Source organism: Crotalus tigris, unplaced genomic scaffold (genome assembly GCF_016545835.1).
Source record: "Crotalus tigris isolate CLP2741 ecotype Arizona unplaced genomic scaffold, ASM1654583v1 scf7180000018585.330925593:3314079, whole genome shotgun sequence".
In the NCBI taxonomy this organism is placed as follows: domain Eukaryota; kingdom Metazoa; phylum Chordata; class Lepidosauria; order Squamata; family Viperidae; genus Crotalus; species Crotalus tigris.
Window position 1 is genome coordinate 3281111 of NW_024097088.1, and position 18528 is coordinate 3299638.

An 18528-nucleotide genomic window follows, 5' to 3' on the forward strand; every position below is an offset into this window, starting at 1 on the left:
GGAGCCCCGCCCCCTTGCGACGTCCTCACCCCGCTGTCTCGCAACCGAAGTCTTGCCCTTTTCTTTCCCGTCGGCCATCGCGCACCCTCCTCCCCCCTGGCGGCCCTCTTGTAAGGGAGGAGGAGGCTCGCCGACCAGCTAAGGCGCATGCGTTCTGCGGGGTGAAGTGTCCGGCGGAGCATTACGGAGACGGTGCCGAGAGAGCTGCGTTTTTGCGCTTCTACCTGGGGCCTCGTCGGGAAGAGCGACAGGCAAGAGGCTGCGGATCGAGCAGCGCCCTCCCCGTAAACTTCGCCCTTGCGGGAAGGAGCCAAGTCGCCCGTCTCCAAAGTCCAGGGACTATTTCTCGGGGGGGGGGAAGAAGAGCCGGCGAGGCGCTTCGCTCGGGCGCTGTCTGCTTGCGCGCCGCCATTTCGGGAGGCGCAGTCTGAGGCGCGAGGGCGGCTAGGGAGCCATCGAGGAGTGAGGCGGACTGCGAGCGAGGCGGCTGCCGGAGCCATGGCGGCGTCTGTGGGGAACGTGGCCGACAGCACAGGTATCTGTCGCCGCGCCTCCCGCCATTCACGGGCGGGGAGGGTCGCCGGGGTCTTGAGGGCTGCAAGGGCGCCGGGCCGCCTCTCGTGTCTCCCTGGCCCGGAATCCCGCCCGGCCTCCTTCGACGCAGCCTCTCGCCCTGGCTGGGCGGCGGTGCTAAGCCGTCGAGCCGCAGCGGCCCTTTAGCCGTTAGTGGGAAGGAGGACTCGGGACAGCCGGTCGTTTTTCCCGAGATGCGGCAGACCCCGGGGCCGCTGCCAGGACGGCGGGAGGTGCGTTGAGCGCACGTGGGGCCGGAGCCGAGCGGGCCTCTTTATCCTCGGCCTGTCCGGCACTGACAGTCGCCCTGGAGGCGGAGGCCGGCGGGCCGCTTGCTTCTTCCAAGGTGGATTAGTCGCTCTTCTCTTGGGGGGGGAGGTGCGACAGGCTGATGGGCTGCACATGCGCAGTTGGTCTGTGCGGTGTTGGCCAGCGCCCTGGACGGGGCCGTTGTCTGCTGGGTGTGTAGTTGCCCCGGGATGGGGAAAGGCGGCCCGAGGACCCCCTTGCTACACTTCACGACTTCCTTCCAAACAAAATGGTGGTTGTGATTTAATGGTGGTTGGAGCACTCTTCTTCCCACATGAGGGTGAATTACAACTCCTGGCAGACTCGGGCCTTCGTGCCTTCCCATTCTTGTTTTAAATGCTGGAGGATTTGTCACTTGCCTCCAAGGGTAGTTATCCAGGGCAGCAGCTGTTAATAGCCTAGGGTCTGGTATCTTATTTCATCGTAGTGCCATATGCTGGTGGTAGATAAGGATACCTGCAAGCTCTGTGACAAGTTTGGCTTCTTATGATCACCAAAACAAACTTATGTAGGAATATAGCATACAAATCTTTGAATAAAAATAACTGAATCCTATGTAATTTTTCATGTTTCAACATTTCAAATAGGATAACTACATTTTTAAAGGAAATTTCCTAATTTATTTCTCAAGAGTAGTGTGTGGTCTTGCTGTTAAAAAAAGAATTGCACCTCTGCTGTGTGGCTCTTCCCCCCACAGATGATAACCTTTCTTCTGATAACATTTTTTTTTTAATTTAGCTTGTATAGTAAAGGGATAAAGAGTAAATTTTGTATTTGTATTTGCTTGTATTCAATTTCTACCTCACTGTTGTAGACAAGTGAAATGCTATGGCTGTTTTCCTCCTATTTCTGGATGAATTTTTGATGTATAGAATCTTATTGCTACATCACATAATAGTATAACGGTGTTCTCAAGTGGCTATATAAAGTTAAAGACAGTTCAAAATTATTCAAGAAATTCTTGCTTTGAATACATCTTGGGCAAGTGACTTTTACTTGCCTTTTAAACAGATATATAATTATTTGTTAGTAATGGAATATATCACTTTGGGAAGGTTACAAATAGTTCAGATGAAAAACAGCTAAAAGGAAAAGAATTGGTCTCTTTCATATATAATTTCTCTGTGAGCCCCATATGGAGCAGCTCCTAGTCCCTTGAGAACTGTGATAATGGGCTTTTAAAAAACAATTGTGACAGTGATGTGATGCTGTTGAAATTGCTTTAAAAAAAAAAAAAAAAAAAGTTTGGGCATTCTGATTCGGTGAATTATTTGCTAACTAACCATCTTGATGGAAAATTACCGGGAAGTGTTGTGCAAGCTTTTATCAGGCTTTTTGCAAAGCTGGTGCAAATCTTCCTTTTCTTCTCTGAAGATAACATCTTTGAGTTCAGCTTCTCATCAAACTACTAGTTGACTTATTTTGCTATTTGTAATACTGTAGTTTGTGATAAATCACTTCTTTAGTTCACAACAGTTTATCAGACGTGAATTAATTTTAGACATTGTTTCATTCAGTGTTTTAATTTTCAAGGGTATTAGAAAAATCTGATTCCTAGTCCAGCAAATGTTGAGTTTCTTGATCTCCCTTTTCATTATTTTACTGGGGAGAGAATATTGCTCTGGTGCTGTCAACAGATGATGAACACACAGGAAAACCAAAGGTCTATAGCTTTTTCTGAACAAAGTCTGGAGGTCTTCTCGGCAATGTTAAGTTTATTTGGCAGATAACAATGCTTACTGTACGCGATCATTTCATTGCATGGAATCATGTTTTTATTTTCTTAGGAACATTCTGATTTTAACATTACAGTAAGGCTTGTGTTGAACAATGGTACATTCCTAACATTGGTTTGCTTAAAAAAAGAATGAAAGATTGTCACCTAGACTAAATCAGATAATCTGGGTCATGGCTGAGCTAAAGCTGAAGATGCTAAGATGGGGTTGGGGGAGGGGGGGAATTGACATCTTTGAAGCTTGACAATGACCATCATTAAGTTAGGGAGTCCTATGTCTCTGTCCAATCATTAAATACCGCTTGGATGTTGGCATTTCATCTTTTAATTTGTACACCATTATTTACCCATTGTTATTATCCATTGTTTATCCATTTTCTAACTTTTTGTTTTCCCCTCCTTCCCCTGAATGTTTTGGTGATTCCTCAGAACCAACGAAACGTATGCTTTCCTTCCAAGGCTTGGCGGAGTTGGCTCACCGGGAGTATCAAGCAGGAGATTTTGAAGCAGCCGAGAGGCACTGCATGCAGCTTTGGCGTCAAGAGCCTGACAACACGGGTGTGCTTTTACTACTCTCCTCCATTCACTTCCAGTGTCGCAGGCTGGACAGGTAAAGAAGCTGGTGCCTTTCTGCCCATTGCGTAGGGCTCTGCTTTGAAAGACAGGCGCTCTGGGCACCGGGATGGCATTCTGATGCTCCCATTCAGGTTTGGCTCATTTAGGCAGCCTTAACCAGTGAAGCCTCTTAGAGGTTGAATGTGGGCAAGAATGTTATTTTACAATAAAATGTTTCCAGGATTCTTCCCCATTTCTCATCGAATTGGAGAAGATTGGCTGAAAAAGTGGGAATGTACAGGGTCTCATTGATCTGGGATATACCATTTGTGTGACAGAAGTTTTCTGTGTTTGTCTTATTACTGTAATACATGACGAAAGATACATCGCTTGTCCCAGTGCTCTAGAGTAAAGTAGCTTTTGCTCATTGTTCTCTTCAGCAGGATGCCTTAAGTGGAAACAACTTCTCTGCCTGTCCCACAGGGCTCACTGGAAGCAATAAGATTAAAATCTGCTTCTGTGGAAGAAGTGAATGTGTGCCTCCTATTACAGCTACCCAGTTGTGTAGCCCTCAGGCTCAAAAAATGGCACTTAACTGTGGCCACCTGTAGGCAATTTTTTTTATCCACAATTAAAATTAAAATGTTCTTTTCAAATGTTGAACTTGGATTCTGTTGATAGTTCTTATCAAGATCCAGTGAATAATTACTACCTTGATAAAGGCATCTTCAATCTGTGTCTTCTCCAGGTCTGCTCACTTCAGCACTTTGGCGATCAAGCAGAATCCCTTATTGGCAGAAGCCTACTCCAATCTGGGAAACGTGTACAAGGAACGTGGACAGCTGCAGGAGGCCATCGAACACTACCGGCATGCTCTTCGCCTCAAGCCAGACTTCATTGACGGATACATTAACCTTGCTGCTGCTTTGGTAGCTGCAGGAGACATGGAAGGGGCAGTGCAGGCCTACGTTTCTGCCCTGCAGTACAACCCTGTGAGTAGAGATGGTGCCAATCTCTTGAAAAAGCTTTTTTCTCCAAAAGAAGTTTGGAAAGGCCCTTCAAGGTTGCACCCAAAACCCCTTTAATGCTGTGTGGGTGACAGTGCTGGGTGGACCACTGACATGTGTGAACCAACATTCTCCAGTGTTGTGCCCTTGAGGCCCTTGGTGGGTAACAGCTCCTGTCCATCCTGTTTGGAGAATTGGTATTTGGATGAGTTTCTGTTTGCTGCTTGCTTGAGCAGCTTGTTGGCTCTTCTCATCTTCTGCAAGGACAGGTGCCATCCCTTAATTTAGGTATCTTTCCTGCTCTTCCCGTAATGTGTTCCCCCATGCTTCTAAGTACGATTCCCAATATTTTCTCAGTTCCCAGTAAATTCCAACATGTAGCGCATAAGCTATGTGGTGAAAGTTATATGAAGGTTTATTTTCCAGCAAGATAATTTTATAGAGGTGTGTTGTTTGTAGACTTGCTTTATGATTCCAACTAACACCTTCCAGTCTTTCCCTTTACAGAAGATTATTAAAAGCACACTAGAAGCTTAGTTGATTAGTTTCTTTATTGCAGTACTCTCCTGTTGACTTGGGTCGGCTATGCTGATGGTGATAGAACCCATTTGCTTTTCAGGACTTGTACTGTGTGCGTAGTGACCTGGGGAATCTGCTCAAAGCCCTGGGTCGCTTGGAAGAAGCCAAGGTAGGTGTTCTGTAGAATCAGTCTTTTGAACAATGTGAACGCTTGCACCAAGTCTTCCATTCTCCGTTGGCCTCCAAGAGTCCCAAGATGTGGCTGAACGCCGAAGGCTCTGAGTTGCCCCAGGGTAGTGGCAGGGCGAGATATGGCAGGCCCGTGTTAATCCTTGCTTTAAGGCGAGAAATGGAACACTGAGTCTTGCTGCAGAATGAGACTATCCATTATGGTGAAGTGACTGGCAGGGGCGCCACTACTCTCTGATCTGGAAATAACATGGTCCCAAACTGAGGCTTGCCTGCTGATGCCAAGCCAGTGACTTAGTCCGTGCTTCCTGCGAATGCTCTTCTAAAGTCCTTTGTGGCTTGTAAGTGTAGAAGAACCTTATCAAATGTTACCCTATGAATATGGTATTAAAAAGAGTCTTTAACCCCTCCCCTCACCCGGCCCCAACCTGGTTAGTGGAAGAAAGGCTAGCAAACAGCATTGTTGCAGTTGGGTTCTTCAAACGATCTGTTTTTGCCCAAATGTTGAATAAAGGTGTTGGTTTGCTTGGAAAATGACCTGATCAAAGAAAAACTTGTTATATTAAGTGGAAAGGTGGCTTCTAGCAGTCTGGTTTCCAACTAAGAATTTGAATACCAGGATGGGTTTTGAGGCTCTTGGCATGACAAAAACTTAGAATGCAAAAAAAGGGAAAGAACAACTGGGAATAGTCTTGTTACAAGCCACCTTACGCATTTGCGCAGCAGGGGTGAGGAGTGTGGAGGAACCAGAAGGACCTCCGCGGCAGTCCTTCACTTCACGCCCCGCGCGCTTGCTACCAAGTGGAGTGTATGAGGAGTGTAGCTGTCTGGCTGGCTGCTGTGTCTCTGGGCTGGGGAGGGAATTTGGCTTGCCTGAAGGATTGGCGTTTGGGCTATGGAACTGGGTCTGGCCATGTAGCTGCCCTGGAAATGGATGCTGATGGGTGTGAAATGTCTTTTTGAGAAGACCAGCAATGCTCAGCCTGTCGGGTGGACAGCTAACGTGAATTGCACTTCACTGCAGCTTTTAGTATGACTGGTATAGGCCAAGACGCTGCGCCTGCCTTAGATTGCTGACTTCTTTATTTCAGAGCTTGGAGACACCTAGATTGAAAGTGTGACTCTGTTTCTGTGAGAATTCCACTAAAAAAGGGCAAGATAACTAAAGACGTCAAGATAATATACATATTTGAAATAAATTGCAATGTATTTCTTTGGCTGTCAGTGCATTTGTAAGATCAAACCAGCAAGAATATTTGCTATTTCAAGTAAAATTTTTGTGGAAATTTCAGAGCCTTTCTTCCAAATGCCCTGCTGTTTGCAGTTATCCCCGATTAACCCCTTCCCATCTGCATGTCTCCCATATTACAGAAAACTGTCCTGAACCCTTGTGTTAGACATATCCAGAGATTTTCAATTGCTTTGTTGAACTTTTTACTAATGATCTTGTTTTATTTTCTCTCTTGTTTTTGGTTTTTCACCATTGATATTGTATTTAGAAGGTTTCAGGTGGGTGAAACCTCCTATTCCATGCGTAAGGTGCCTCGCTGAAGGGAGCTCGAGGCCTGGATCTAGGGCAGACACACTCCTCCTCCTCCTCCTCTTCCAGCAAGGAACGCACCGAAAACTCACATGAGAAATATGGTAACGGGTTTGTAACTGCCACAGCAAAACCATTTGCCTCCATGCCTGAATCTTCTGTCTTGTGGCTTCAGAAACAGTTTAAGTATTTAATGTACAAGAAGTAATGTTAGAGAATATTTTATAGTCCTAGCCACAATTCTTTCAAAGATATATTGTAAAAGTAAATTAAAGATATAAAAAATTAATAATTGGAGTTACTATAGTTAAAGCTTCTAACTCTTCCTGGTTGTTCATTTTTTTCCTTTTTCTTCTTTGTTTGGATTGCAGCGTTCTGCTCTTCTGATGATGCGCTGTGATCCTGCAGTAGCGCAAAGGCTGCGCAGCGGAAATGCGCCTTGCGTGCGATTGCGCCCTTGTGAACGGTTGATCAGATATGATTCATCTCTAACTGTGTGGCTTCCCAATCCCTGTGCTGTAGGATTTTCGATACAATTGGGTTTGCAGTGCATTCGGATTTCAGACACAAATTGAACACTAACGGTTTTCACAGAGGCCTCTCTGGTAGATTAATCAGTCTGGCTGGCCGTTCACAGTCTCCAGGGCTGTTCTACACAGTGCAGCAGTTTGCAGCGATAGCGCAGCGGCGCGCTGTTAGGGAGCGCTTGCGGCGTCTTGCGCTTGCATTGCAGGGACCTGAACCTTTGGGCAAACCTGGTATTTGAGGTTTTGGAAGCTGAAGGAAGCGCTGAGATGAGGAGAAGGGCAGGATCAGGGCTGTGCCCTGGAGTTGAAAGGCAGCAGGGTCTTTTCCAGGCTGTCGTCTTAAAGGCACCATTTGCCTGTGCTGGCTGTTTCAGGTAGCTCATTGGGAAAGTCGTGGTCAAGCATCATCCAGCTGCTTTAGATGCTTTCTACTCAGTTTGTTTTCCAAGCCACTGTGTTAAAAGTTGCTTCTGTAGTTGATACTTTGAATTCCACAGGGATGTGGTAGACCTGGAGGTCTTGGGGGGGTGGAAATTTCCTGAATTGAGTAAGGGTTACGATGCACGGATCAGTCTAACTGAGGATGGTGGGTTTGCCCTTGGGTTTTGGTTTGCGCCAGCGCAGGATCAGCCAGCTGTTTACAACCCTTTAGTTTTGGCGCAAGCAAGCCTATACTGCAGGATCACTTTTGGCGGGTTGGAGAAGAAATACTAACAATGTTTTTCTCAATTTTCTTTGTGCAATTATTCCCTCCCCTTATCTTTAACCCTTCCAAGGCCTGTTATTTGAAGGCAATTGAAACGCAACCCAATTTTGCAGTTGCATGGAGTAATCTTGGCTGTGTATTCAATGCTCAAGGAGAAATCTGGCTTGCCATTCATCACTTTGAAAAGGTAACTAGGAGTATTGACATTTCATTTTCAAAATGCTTAACAGAGAGAGGGAGCCTGGCTACCCGGGTCAAAAGCAGGGTTGTCTCTATATGTGGTCTGTGTGAACGAAGATTGATGCCTTATTAGAAGCGACCAGGAAGAAAAATGGTTTTTGGAATCCCTGAATTTTTATCACTTTCAAACTTTGGGAAGGATAATAATGAAGAGGAAGGAGGCCTGCAATGTGATAATCACAATGGAGATGGGTGGTGGGTGAAATCTTAGTCCTCTTGTTTCATGTAAAAATTTAGGACGCATACATATACATACACAGACAGATGTATATATATGAAATGTAAGCTGGTAAGCTAGAAGATGAGATGAAAGAGACTTCCCAGGGATACTGCCTTCAAATGTGATTTCAGTATTACCTTTGCTTCAGTAAGAAATAGAGTCAGCTGGTCTAAAGCAGACCTCTTATGGTTGTTTTCAATTTTCTAAGGCTGTGACCCTTGACCCAAACTTCTTGGATGCTTACATCAATCTGGGGAATGTCTTGAAGGAAGCCCGGATATTCGACAGGTAATCCAACAAAACAAGCCCCAGGCTGGGGCTTGGCTTTCTACCCACCTGGGGATGATGGTAGGCCAAGGCAGTGTTCTGTGCAATCGTTAATTCCTGTGCCCCGTGGATCATCAGCTTGATTTGTAGCATCTCTCATTTTAGAGCTGTTGCAGCCTACCTGAGAGCCCTGAGCCTGAGTCCAAACCATGCAGTTGTGCACGGCAACCTGGCCTGCGTTTACTATGAACAGGGGCTGATCGATCTGGCCATAGACACCTATAAGCGTGCCATTGAGCTGCAGCCACACTTCCCCGATGCTTACTGCAACCTGGCCAACGCCCTTAAGGAGAAAGGCAGCGTAAGACACCGTTTCTCATTGGCCGGGGTGGGCTTGATTGATCCAGTAGTGGAGCCTGGTTGCATCATAGCAGCTTTAGCTCCAGTGTTTGAAAGAGTGTGGTCCTTCTGTCTTTTTTAAAATACTAAACTTAGTTTAATCTACATTAACAGGTTGCTGAAGCAGAGGAGTGTTACAACACAGCCCTTCGCCTGTGTCCCACTCACGCAGATTCTCTCAATAACCTGGCAAACATCAAGCGGGAACAAGGAAATATTGAGGAGGCTGTTCGCCTCTACCGCAAAGCTCTTGAGGTCTGCTTGTCAATCATTATCCATGACAGTCAGCCTCAGACATGCTCCTAGGGAGCCTGGCCCGCCTTCCTTTAATTTGGTAGCAATGAAATAAAGGTTAAGAACGTCTGCTTGGAAAAGAGGGAATATTATTCTCTAGAATTTTGAATACCTCTTGGAAAGGGTTACATTGTGCTTCTGTTTCTATGGGGCCTCTGCAGGGAGGTTGAAAATCCCTCTCCTCTTTCTGGCCAGCTAGTGCAGAAAGAGAAGGATCAGAGAGCAGGAGAGATAGAAAGGAAGGGCTGTGTGGGAAATATAACTGGGTGAGTTAAACAGGATGGGATGAGCAATTCACAACACACAGTGGTTCTGGGCAGCTCCAGGATGGCGTGGGGTACGTCATTCAATATACATCCGTTATTTTTCAGTACTTTTTAAGTTAAAAATGATACAAAAGTGATGTAGAGACGGTGAGATTTTCTTGGAAGAACTAAGGCCATCTTATTTCCTGCAGGTTTTCCCAGAATTTGCAGCCGCCCATTCCAATTTAGCAAGTGTTCTACAGCAGCAGGGAAAGCTGCAGGAGGCCCTCATGCATTACAAGGAAGCTATCAGGTAAGGCTTTAAACATTTGGAATGGCTGAGAATTGACCAGGATTCTTCTGCTGTGAACAGTGCTCTTCCTTACAGCCCTCTTCCCTTTTTCTGTGGTTTAGAATCAGTCCCACATTTGCTGATGCCTACTCCAACATGGGGAACACCTTGAAGGAGATGCAGGATGTCCAGGGAGCTCTGCAGTGCTACACACGGGCCATCCAGATAAACCCTGCCTTTGCCGATGCCCACAGCAATCTGGCTTCCATCCACAAGGTAGGCCTGGTCTGGTCCAAGTCAGACCTGGTGGCTGTGGCAGCAAGCAGCTCCTCCTCACTTGGCTCCTCTTCCTCTGCTTCCAGGATTCAGGGAACATACCGGAGGCCATTGCTTCATACCGCACTGCTTTGAAACTGAAACCCGACTTCCCTGATGCCTATTGCAATTTGGCCCACTGTTTGCAGGTAAGGAAACTCGATTGAGTTCTTTGAAAATTGGGCAGCTTTTCTGTATTTGCAAGCTACACAGACCGCTGCTTTTTCTTTTAAGATTGTTTGTGACTGGACTGATTATGATGAACGAATGAAGAAGCTGGTTACCATAGTTGCTGATCAGCTGGAGAAGAACCGACTCCCTTCTGTCCACCCTCACCATAGCATGCTCTACCCGCTGTCTCACAGCTTCCGGAAGGCTATAGCGGAACGACATGGAAACCTCTGTTTGGATAAAGTGGGTTCACTGCTCAAAAGCTTTGCAGCATCCATTCCTTTGGAAGACACAGGCAGGGAAGGGGGGGGGGTCCCTTCTTAATGCATTACAAGTAGCTGCCATTTTTTCCTTGCCAGATCAATGTGCTTCACAAGCCCCCATATGAGCACCCTAAGGAGTTGAAGGCCAGTGAAGGCAGGCTTCGTGTGGGCTACGTCAGCTCCGACTTTGGGAATCACCCCACGTCGCATCTCATGCAGTCAATCCCAGGCATGCACAACCCAGACAAATTTGAGGTAAGGGGCCTTTGAAGGAAGTTGGCACCTTGCATGAGTCTGATAGAATGTCCTGATCTGGAAGTTGCAGTGGTGAGTGGTGCACCCTTTTTAAATGCAGCCCTTTTTGATCACGTGCTGTGGAAAGCAGCCTCTGGTGATCCTGAATCCCAAACATCGCAGGGTTGCTCCCTTCTAGGTGTTCTGCTATGCCCTGAGCCCTGACGACGGCACAAACTTCCGAGTGAAAGTCATGGCTGAAGCAAATCACTTCATTGATTTATCTCAGGTAAGAGTGATTCCCAGGATGCAAAATTCTGTTGGTGTCTGAGCAAAGGAAGCTTCGTAGAACAGCATGCTTTGTTGTAAAGTTGGTGGGGTGTAGTCTTAAACTTGAGATGAAAATGACTTTAGTTCCAGTGTTGAGCAACATAACACAATCATGCTCTCTACTAGTTAATGACCTTGGCAATTAAAGGCCACACTCCAGCATTCAGAACAACTGGTCCATTTATGGCTTTATGTTTGGAGATTTAGAAGTTGCATCAAAATTTGTGATGTCTTCTTGAATCTCTATTTTTGGAAAACAAAGTCAAATGTTGCCCTGATATATCAGTCCATGAATGTTGGTTGCCGTCCTTGAACAAAGCAGAAAGATGGCTTAGCAACAAGTTTTAATTTTGGCCTCCTAGGTTCCATGCAATGGGAAAGCCGCTGATCGCATCCACCAGGACGGCATACATATCCTCATTAACATGAACGGCTACACCAAGGGAGCCCGGAACGAGCTGTTTGCCCTCAGGCCAGCGCCAATCCAGGTAACACAGCTGCCCTGAAGTCACTTCAGATGCTCCTTGTCAAACATGATAGTGGGCTTCTTTCTGTGAAAATTACCTTCTTTCTCCCTACTTCCTTTGGATTTCATTTTGTACGAGTGGTAGGCGAATTTTGCCCACATTATTACAAAGGAATAGCAATGCTTTTGGTGCATGATAAAAACTGTTTGTCCTGCCTTGAAGTTGGGTCACAGGAATGCCCCAAATTTCATATTACAAATAGACTGTTTCAGTCTTTAGATCCCCCTGCTTGCAATAATTTAAAATTACCTAATTGGTTGTTTAATTTTATTTTTAAAAACTTGTGCTCTTAGTTATCCACTAAATACATGAAGTGGTCATTAGCTCTGCGTTGTCTCCTGAAATTTTCTGAAAGACGTTTTTGTGGCTGGTTGTGATAATTGCTACTTTGTAAATATGTACCGTAGGGTTCTTTCAGGACACTGTTGGAGATTTGGGGTGACCTTGACCCCAGGCATGTTTTATCTTCATTTCTAGGCTATGTGGCTGGGCTATCCAGGGACTAGCGGTGCCTTATTCATGGATTATATCGTCACAGACAGAGAAACATCACCCATAGAAGTAGCTGAGCAGTACTCCGAAAAGCTGGCTTACATGCCCAATACATTCTTCATTGGAGATCATGCAAATATGTTCCCACACCTGAAGGTACCATGGAGTTCAGTGAGCAAGGCTAGAGTTGGCCAGCTTTGTTTCTCTCTGAAGTTAACACAAGCTCAAATTCCAGCCTCCTCAAAGCATTTCTTTCCTTTCAGAAAAAAGCAGTTATTGACTTCAAATCGAATGGGCATATTTATGATAACAGAATTGTTCTGAACGGCATTGATCTAAAGGCGTTTCTCGATAGCCTACCTGATGTAAAAATGGTAAAGGTGAGAACATTTCAGGAACATGGATAGCACAGCATGAACATGCAGACAACTCAGCAGTATCTTGTAGAGGGCTGCAAATGGGGAAATGAGGAATGGGAAGGGATGTATAAAGTTTGGCTGGGTTCTATGGCTGGCTGCTTCCTCCTCCTGAAGACAAATGGGGTTTGCTTGTCTTGGCTTCTAGATGAAAAGTCCCGATGGAGGAGACAATGCAGACAGCACCGCCAGTCTCAGCATGCCCGTCATCCCCATGAACACAATTGCAGAAGCTGTGATAGATATGATAAATCGTGGACAAATTCAGATAACAATAAATGGATTCAACATTAGCAATGGATTAGCAACTACTCAGGTGAAAATCTGCATCTCCTGTTGGGATTCTGGAGCTCCTATAGTCGAGGGTCTCGGTTGGGGAAGGAGGGGGGAAGAGGGAACTGGCCTTGTGAAAGGCAGTAAAGGAAGGCCTGCAGGCCGGAGATCCAGGGGCTCTACAGCCATCCTGAGTGTATTCTTACATTTAGATCAACAATAAAGCTGCAACTGGTGAGGAGGTTCCACGCACCATCATTGTCACCACTCGATCCCAGTATGGGCTACCTGAAGATTCAGTTGTCTATTGTAACTTCAATCAGCTTTATAAGATTGACCCCTCCACTCTGCAAATGTGGGCTAATGTGAGTAATTAGGTTCTTTTTAAAACATAGACTTGAGGGTGGAGTTTTGTCTAGGTCACGTTGCACGTACCTAAAGCCTCTCATTTTGTCTTTCCTGCCTTTAGATTCTGAAGCGTGTTCCAAACAGTGTTTTATGGCTGTTGCGATTCCCAGCTGTGGGGGAGCCAAATATCCAGCAGTATGCTCAAAATATGGGCCTGCCCCAGAACCGCATCATCTTCTCCCCCGTTGCTCCCAAAGAAGAGCACGTGAGGAGGGGCCAACTGGCCGATGTGTGCCTCGACACTCCCCTTTGTAACGGCCACACCACAGGGATGGACGTGCTCTGGGCTGGGACTCCAATGGTCACAATGCCAGGTAAGGGGGGGGGCTCTGCCCAGATGGCCCCTTCCTCAGTCAAGGGCCTGTGCCTGAGCAGCTGTGAGCATCTTGTTTTCTGCCTCCAGGAGAGACATTGGCCTCCCGGGTGGCGGCCTCTCAACTGACTTGCCTTGGCTGCCCTGAACTCATCGCAAAGAGTCGGCAGGAATATGAAGACATTGCAGTGAAACTGGGAACGGATCTAGAATAGTAAGTGTGTTTCTGAGGGGTGGGAACCCTAGTGTGGGTTCAGTCCCGAAAGTGCCCGGGGCAAGAGTCGTCAGGACTGGGGCAAATAGTTGGCATGTGAGAAAGGATGAGTTTCTGAAGCCGAGGGCTTCTAAGCACTGGGGGTTTGTTCTCCCCTGCAGCCTGAAGAAGATTCGTGGCAAGGTCTGGAAGCAGAGAATATCCAGCCCCCTGTTCAACACCAAGCAGTACACGATGGAGTTGGAGCGGCTTTATCTCCTGATGTGGGAGCACTGTGCAGCTGGCAGCAAACCGGAGCACATCATCAATTCCCTGGAGAGTGGTGAATCTGCCTAAATCACTGGTGTGTGGAAGCTGTCGGGAGGCTCCTGGGCAGAAGCCACAAACAGGGACTTTACCTCTGCTTCGTCTGCCTGGAACTCTAGCAGAAACGATCTATGGTTGGAACTGGAGAGAGCAGCCGGACTTGCCTCTTGCATGAAGGAGGAGGTGGAACTGCCTGTCCCGGCCGAAGCATTTGTCGCTGGTCTCCGCTGGGCCCAGATATGCGTCTCTGGGCTGGGCTTTACAAGGAGAGGTGTAAAACAGCCAGGCAGCTGCAATTTCATGGATTGATTCAGTTTTCCTAGAAGTTAGATCTTTCTCTTCCTTCGTGGATTGGAACTGGAGCTTTTTTTTTAACTATTGGTTTTCGGGTATTCCTGTTGGTACAGGTGTGGGTCTGACAAGGTTTCCAGCTAGTTTGAGTTGCTCCTCCCCGAGAATCTCTCTGCTGGTGAAGCTTTTTTATGGGTTTTATAAACCACTTGAGCCAACATCGGCCTCCTTAATGTCTCACACGTCTCTTAGGCTGTGAGTGCCGTCTTGACTCTGATGAGGGCTTTTTTTAAAGCCTCCCGTCAGTTCACTTCAGAATGGCACACTTCTCTGTAGGGAAGATAAATTGAATTTAAAATACGACCTCCCCATCTTTCTCTGAAATATGTAGAGAAACCCAACCTGGTGCCAAATGCTTATCCTTCAGGAAAAATAATTATGTACAGAGAGGCAGGCGTGGCCACTGTAGCAAAGATTTGAAAAACAAAGCTCTGGTTTGACTAGGTTGGCCCCTGGACAGGGGTCTGGCTCTTCCTCCACAAAGCAATTAGGTGGCCTGCCTTGGAGGCTCCCTTACTAAGCGAAGCTCCCCTCTTGACCAGCAGAAATGCCACCCCAGGTAAGTATGCATTTTCTTTTCAGTGCCTGCCTCCAGTCGGAGGAGTGCTGTTCACCGGCCACCTTCCCGTGGAGCACCCAGAGGCTGGGGGGCAGAAGTGCCCCCCATCTGAGCAGGCAGGAAGAAACGGCTCCTCCCCCACTGAATCTGCTCTGGGCTCCCCAGTGCTGGCAGAGCAACTCTCCCTTGGGCCCACCCTGAAGGGGGAGGGGGGGGGAGGAAAAGCTGCTGGGGCTCTGCTTGACCTGTACCAGCCTTTGTGTCCGGATGCGTGTCTGACAAATACAGATGAAATCACTGGCCCGGCTCTGGATCTTTTCTCGGCGGAGGAGGCTGCTTCCGGGTGGGGGCGGGGCAGCGCGTGGGGGACGGGCGGTCGCCCAGGCAACGCCAGTCGTGGCGGAGAAGCGGACGATGGTGAGGCGGGCGGCGGCTCGGCGGGTGGGATGGGAGAAGAGGGAGCCCGGCGGTCATCGAGGCTGTCGCCCGTCCAGGCTCATAGAGCGAAGGGGGCGGCGGCCGCCTTGCCGCGGGGGAAGCTCGGCCCGAAGCTGGAGCTCAGCGCGGCCCACAAGCAGCAGATGCGGGAGGCCTTCGACCTGCTGGACGCGGACGGGACCGGCACCATCGACGTGCAGGACCTGAAGGCGAGCGGGCCCCGCTGCGGGGGGGGAGCGCTGGGCGGGGCTCTCCCTTCGCCCCTCTCGTCCTCACCGCCTCCCCCCGCCCAGGTGTCCATCCGCGCCCTGGGCTTCGACCCTCCCAAGGAGGAGCTGCGCCGGCTCGTGGCCGAGGTGGACAAGGAGGGCGCGGGCAAGATCGGCTTCGACGCCTTCTACTCCGTCATGGCCCAGAAGATGGTAGGGCCGGCAGCCCGGAGCCCGCGGGGGCGGCCGGGGCAGGGAGCGCTTCGCCGTAGAACCTCCTGTCCTGAAGGGGGGGAATCGGGCCGGAAGCCCCTGGCCCGGCGGGGGGGATCCGCGGGCGAGGGAAACGAACTTTCCCCCCCCCCCGATCCCGTAGTCGGAAACCGACTCCCAAGAGGACGTCCTGAAGGCCTTCCAGCTCTTCGTGGACAAGGACAGCGGCCGGATCGCCTTCGGGAACCTGAAGCGGATCGCGGCTGAGATCGGGGAGACGCCCACCGACGAAGAGCTGCAGGTGGGCTCGCCCCCCCTCCCCGCCAGCCCCCCTTTGGGAGGCCCTGCGGAGGAGGGCCTGCCCGCTGTCCGCGCAGGCTCCGCCCTCTTTCTCTGCCCCACAGGAAATGATTGACGCAGCCGACCTGGACGGAGACGGGCAGGTGAGCGAGCAGGAGTTCCTGAGGGTCCTGAGGAGGCGCGATTTCTAGGTGAGCCCCTCCTGTCGGCTGAGCGCTCAGGGCGGCCCGGACGGCAGGGCCAGGAGTCGTCCGATGGCGAGGTGGGCCGCATGGAGTCTCAACCGGCCAACAAACCCCAGGGCCCGGCTGGCTCTTCTCCGGCGTGACCCTGGAGTGGCCCTCTCGCCCCAGTTCCTCCTCCCAGACCTGCTGGACCACAAGCCTCTCTTCGTCTCTGCTTCGCTGAAGGGGGGGGGGAATGGGGCCCAGGAAGCTATGACGCTTTCTGGCCAATTAGACACGGCTCCGTAGGGGGCATGGTAACCTCACAGCTCAAAAGCACATATTTTTCCCTCCCAAAGCTGTTCCCACAGCTGGATTTGGGAGTTCCTGCATGCAAAGCAGGTCATCTGCCCAGACGTGTGAATGAGGGATTGGTTTTTCTTCACTCAGACAACATATTGTGTGAGCCCAGCCACAGCTTCCCAGGCTAAATAAGGATTCTGGCTGAGGAGCATCTGACGATCAAAAGAGATACAGACACCTTCAGCAGGAGAGAACCCACTAAAAATCAAAAGCACAGGAATTGCCTGAATTTTTGTGACAGGGCAAAATGTCCACAGAACTGGGGGGGAGGAGGGGGGCAGAAGGTGCCCAACAGGTGGGAGTGGTTGGACTGTCAGCTTTCCCTCCTCTGCTGAATGGGATGGTTTATTCTGATGGTTTGCAAAAATTTTTGCCAAAGGGGGAGGGGCAGCTCTGCACATAGATAACGCCTGCCTGTCAGGCCTTGAAAAATAAAGTTGTATACGTTGGAATTGCTTCTCCCTGGTGGTTGAGAGAAGCAACTGTGAGTGTGTGCCAAGACAAGGACCAACACTTGGTCTCCCCAAGAAAGATTGTCAGAACTTCATTGCAACTGATGAAAAGCAACTGAAGCAGCCATGAAGGAAAAGAGGCGGGGGGGGGGAGGGTTAAAAAGCAACAAGCAACGGCTGCCTGCTGCTCATCCTCCTTTGTGGTGAGATTGGCCAAGGATCAGGAGGACACAGATGGGCTAGTGGGGCTTGTAGACCCAAACAGAAAGAACGCCTGAAAGGAGCAGAAATCACGAGTGGCTCTTGGCTTGTGTTTTTCTGATCTTGAATCTTCTGTGACCTCACGGGAGTCCAGCCAACGGCTGAGCTTGCTTTTGACCCACGGCCAGAGACGCGGCTGCAGCTGTTTCACTGCACATGAGCAAACGGCTCTGCCACCCCACCTGGAGCCCTCCTGCCAGCCCGGCCCAGCTCTTTCTGAACAAGCAGCTGCCGCATTCTCGCCCTGCATTCCATGTCCAGAGGGAGGGCAGGAAGCCCACATTTATTGTTATTGAGAGGAGTAAAAATAAGAGGGTTGGACTTGGCATCAATGAATTCAGCCCTCTGGCATTCCACAGCCCTTTCCCGCACTTCCTCCTGTGATCCATCACACCCCAGCACTGCTTTATGGGAACACCTCTGAAGGGGATTTATGGCTGGCATATATTATGCCTTACAGGGAGCTGCAGAGGAGTGGGAGACCCTGGTAATTACTTTGTAAATATTAATGCCCTGTCCCCTGGAGAAGTGAGAGGCGGAAAGGCAGGCTGTTTCTGCAGAGTCAAGTTCTGGAGGTAGCAGCAGGCGGGCCCAGCTCTCCAGCAGGAAAGCTCAGAGTGACAGTCAGGCCTCAGTGGGTGACCGGAGCTGAGCCTGTTCATTCCCCTGGCATTAGTGGGCAGTGTACCCTGGGGACATTTGAACTGACATTCCCTCTCCTCAAAGCCTGGCTGGTCAGGCTACCTGCACCCTGAAAAATGTGGATACGCAATTAGGGGCACCTTGGCTTATTTTGCCCTTCCCTCCCCGCCCTCTTTTTCTCTACCAATTCTGTTCCAGTTCAAGGTGACCCATTGCTTGGGTGCCCTGGCTGAAAAGCATTTTTAGTCGTGTAAATGATAATTTGTAAGTAGGCTGCCTTGTTCAAAGAGTAGAGCCACTGCTTCTAGATGTTTCCACCAAGCAAGGACATATTCTTGGTGTGCAGAACTGTCCAGATTCCAATGGAAGAGAATATTTGAACCTGCTGTTTTCTGAGCAAGGCTGTTTCCTTGCAGACATCTCTAGGGAACGTAATCAGCTCTAGCATCAGGGATTCCACTATCCAGACTAGACTGCTGGTCCTTTGCCCCCACCTCCCCTGGGTTTTCCTGGCCCAGCAGCCTCTTTGTTTTTGCCTGCTCCATGCCAGGATGGACCAGCTTCACATATGAATAGGAAGCAAAGAATAGAAGCCCAAAAACTGCTCAATTCTGTTCCAAATGCTGATTTGGACAGACCAACGTCTGCACAGGTGTGTTCATTCCAAGGAGGTGAAGGAGAAAGGAAAACTGCTTGG

The 18528-nt window shown here is 49.0% G+C and overlaps 2 protein-coding genes across 9 annotated transcripts; both read left to right on the forward strand.

Moving 5' to 3' along the window:
- Window positions 1-144: 144 nt before the first annotated feature.
- On the forward strand, window positions 145-15087 carry OGT (O-linked N-acetylglucosamine (GlcNAc) transferase). 3 transcript variants are annotated; one of them, XM_039354889.1, is made up of 22 exons: window positions 145-535; window positions 3077-3227; window positions 3921-4164; window positions 4799-4867; window positions 7731-7847; window positions 8329-8408; window positions 8553-8748; window positions 8901-9041; window positions 9538-9638; window positions 9740-9893; window positions 9980-10081; window positions 10167-10346; window positions 10463-10621; window positions 10800-10889; window positions 11293-11418; window positions 11935-12105; window positions 12213-12329; window positions 12514-12681; window positions 12851-13003; window positions 13108-13360; window positions 13450-13573; window positions 13735-13909. In XM_039354889.1, the coding sequence occupies exons 1-22, from the start codon at window positions 499-501 to the stop codon at window positions 13907-13909; spliced, it is 3108 nt and encodes a 1035-aa protein (XP_039210823.1). In that variant the 5' UTR covers window positions 145-498. The 3 variants fall into 3 exon arrangements, with proteins under 3 accessions (XP_039210823.1, XP_039210821.1, XP_039210824.1); XM_039354887.1 differs by having other exon boundaries at window positions 499-535; window positions 3047-3227; window positions 13735-15087; XM_039354890.1 differs by lacking the exons at window positions 145-535; window positions 3077-3227; window positions 3921-4164 and having other exon boundaries at window positions 4800-4867; window positions 6387-7847.
- Window positions 15046-16928, forward strand: LOC120313219 (caltractin-like). Of its 6 annotated transcripts, XM_039354893.1 has the most exons (6): window positions 15046-15206; window positions 15284-15436; window positions 15521-15649; window positions 15813-15950; window positions 16054-16140; window positions 16473-16928. In XM_039354893.1, exons 1-5 carry the CDS (start codon window positions 15078-15080, stop codon window positions 16138-16140), a joined length of 636 nt encoding a protein of 211 aa, XP_039210827.1. In that variant the 5' UTR covers window positions 15046-15077; the 3' UTR covers window positions 16473-16928. The 6 variants fall into 6 exon arrangements, 3 of the variants coding, with proteins under 3 accessions (XP_039210827.1, XP_039210825.1, XP_039210826.1); XR_005558086.1 differs by having other exon boundaries at window positions 15813-16140; XM_039354891.1 differs by having other exon boundaries at window positions 15284-15649.
- Window positions 16929-18528: the final 1600 nt, after the last annotated feature.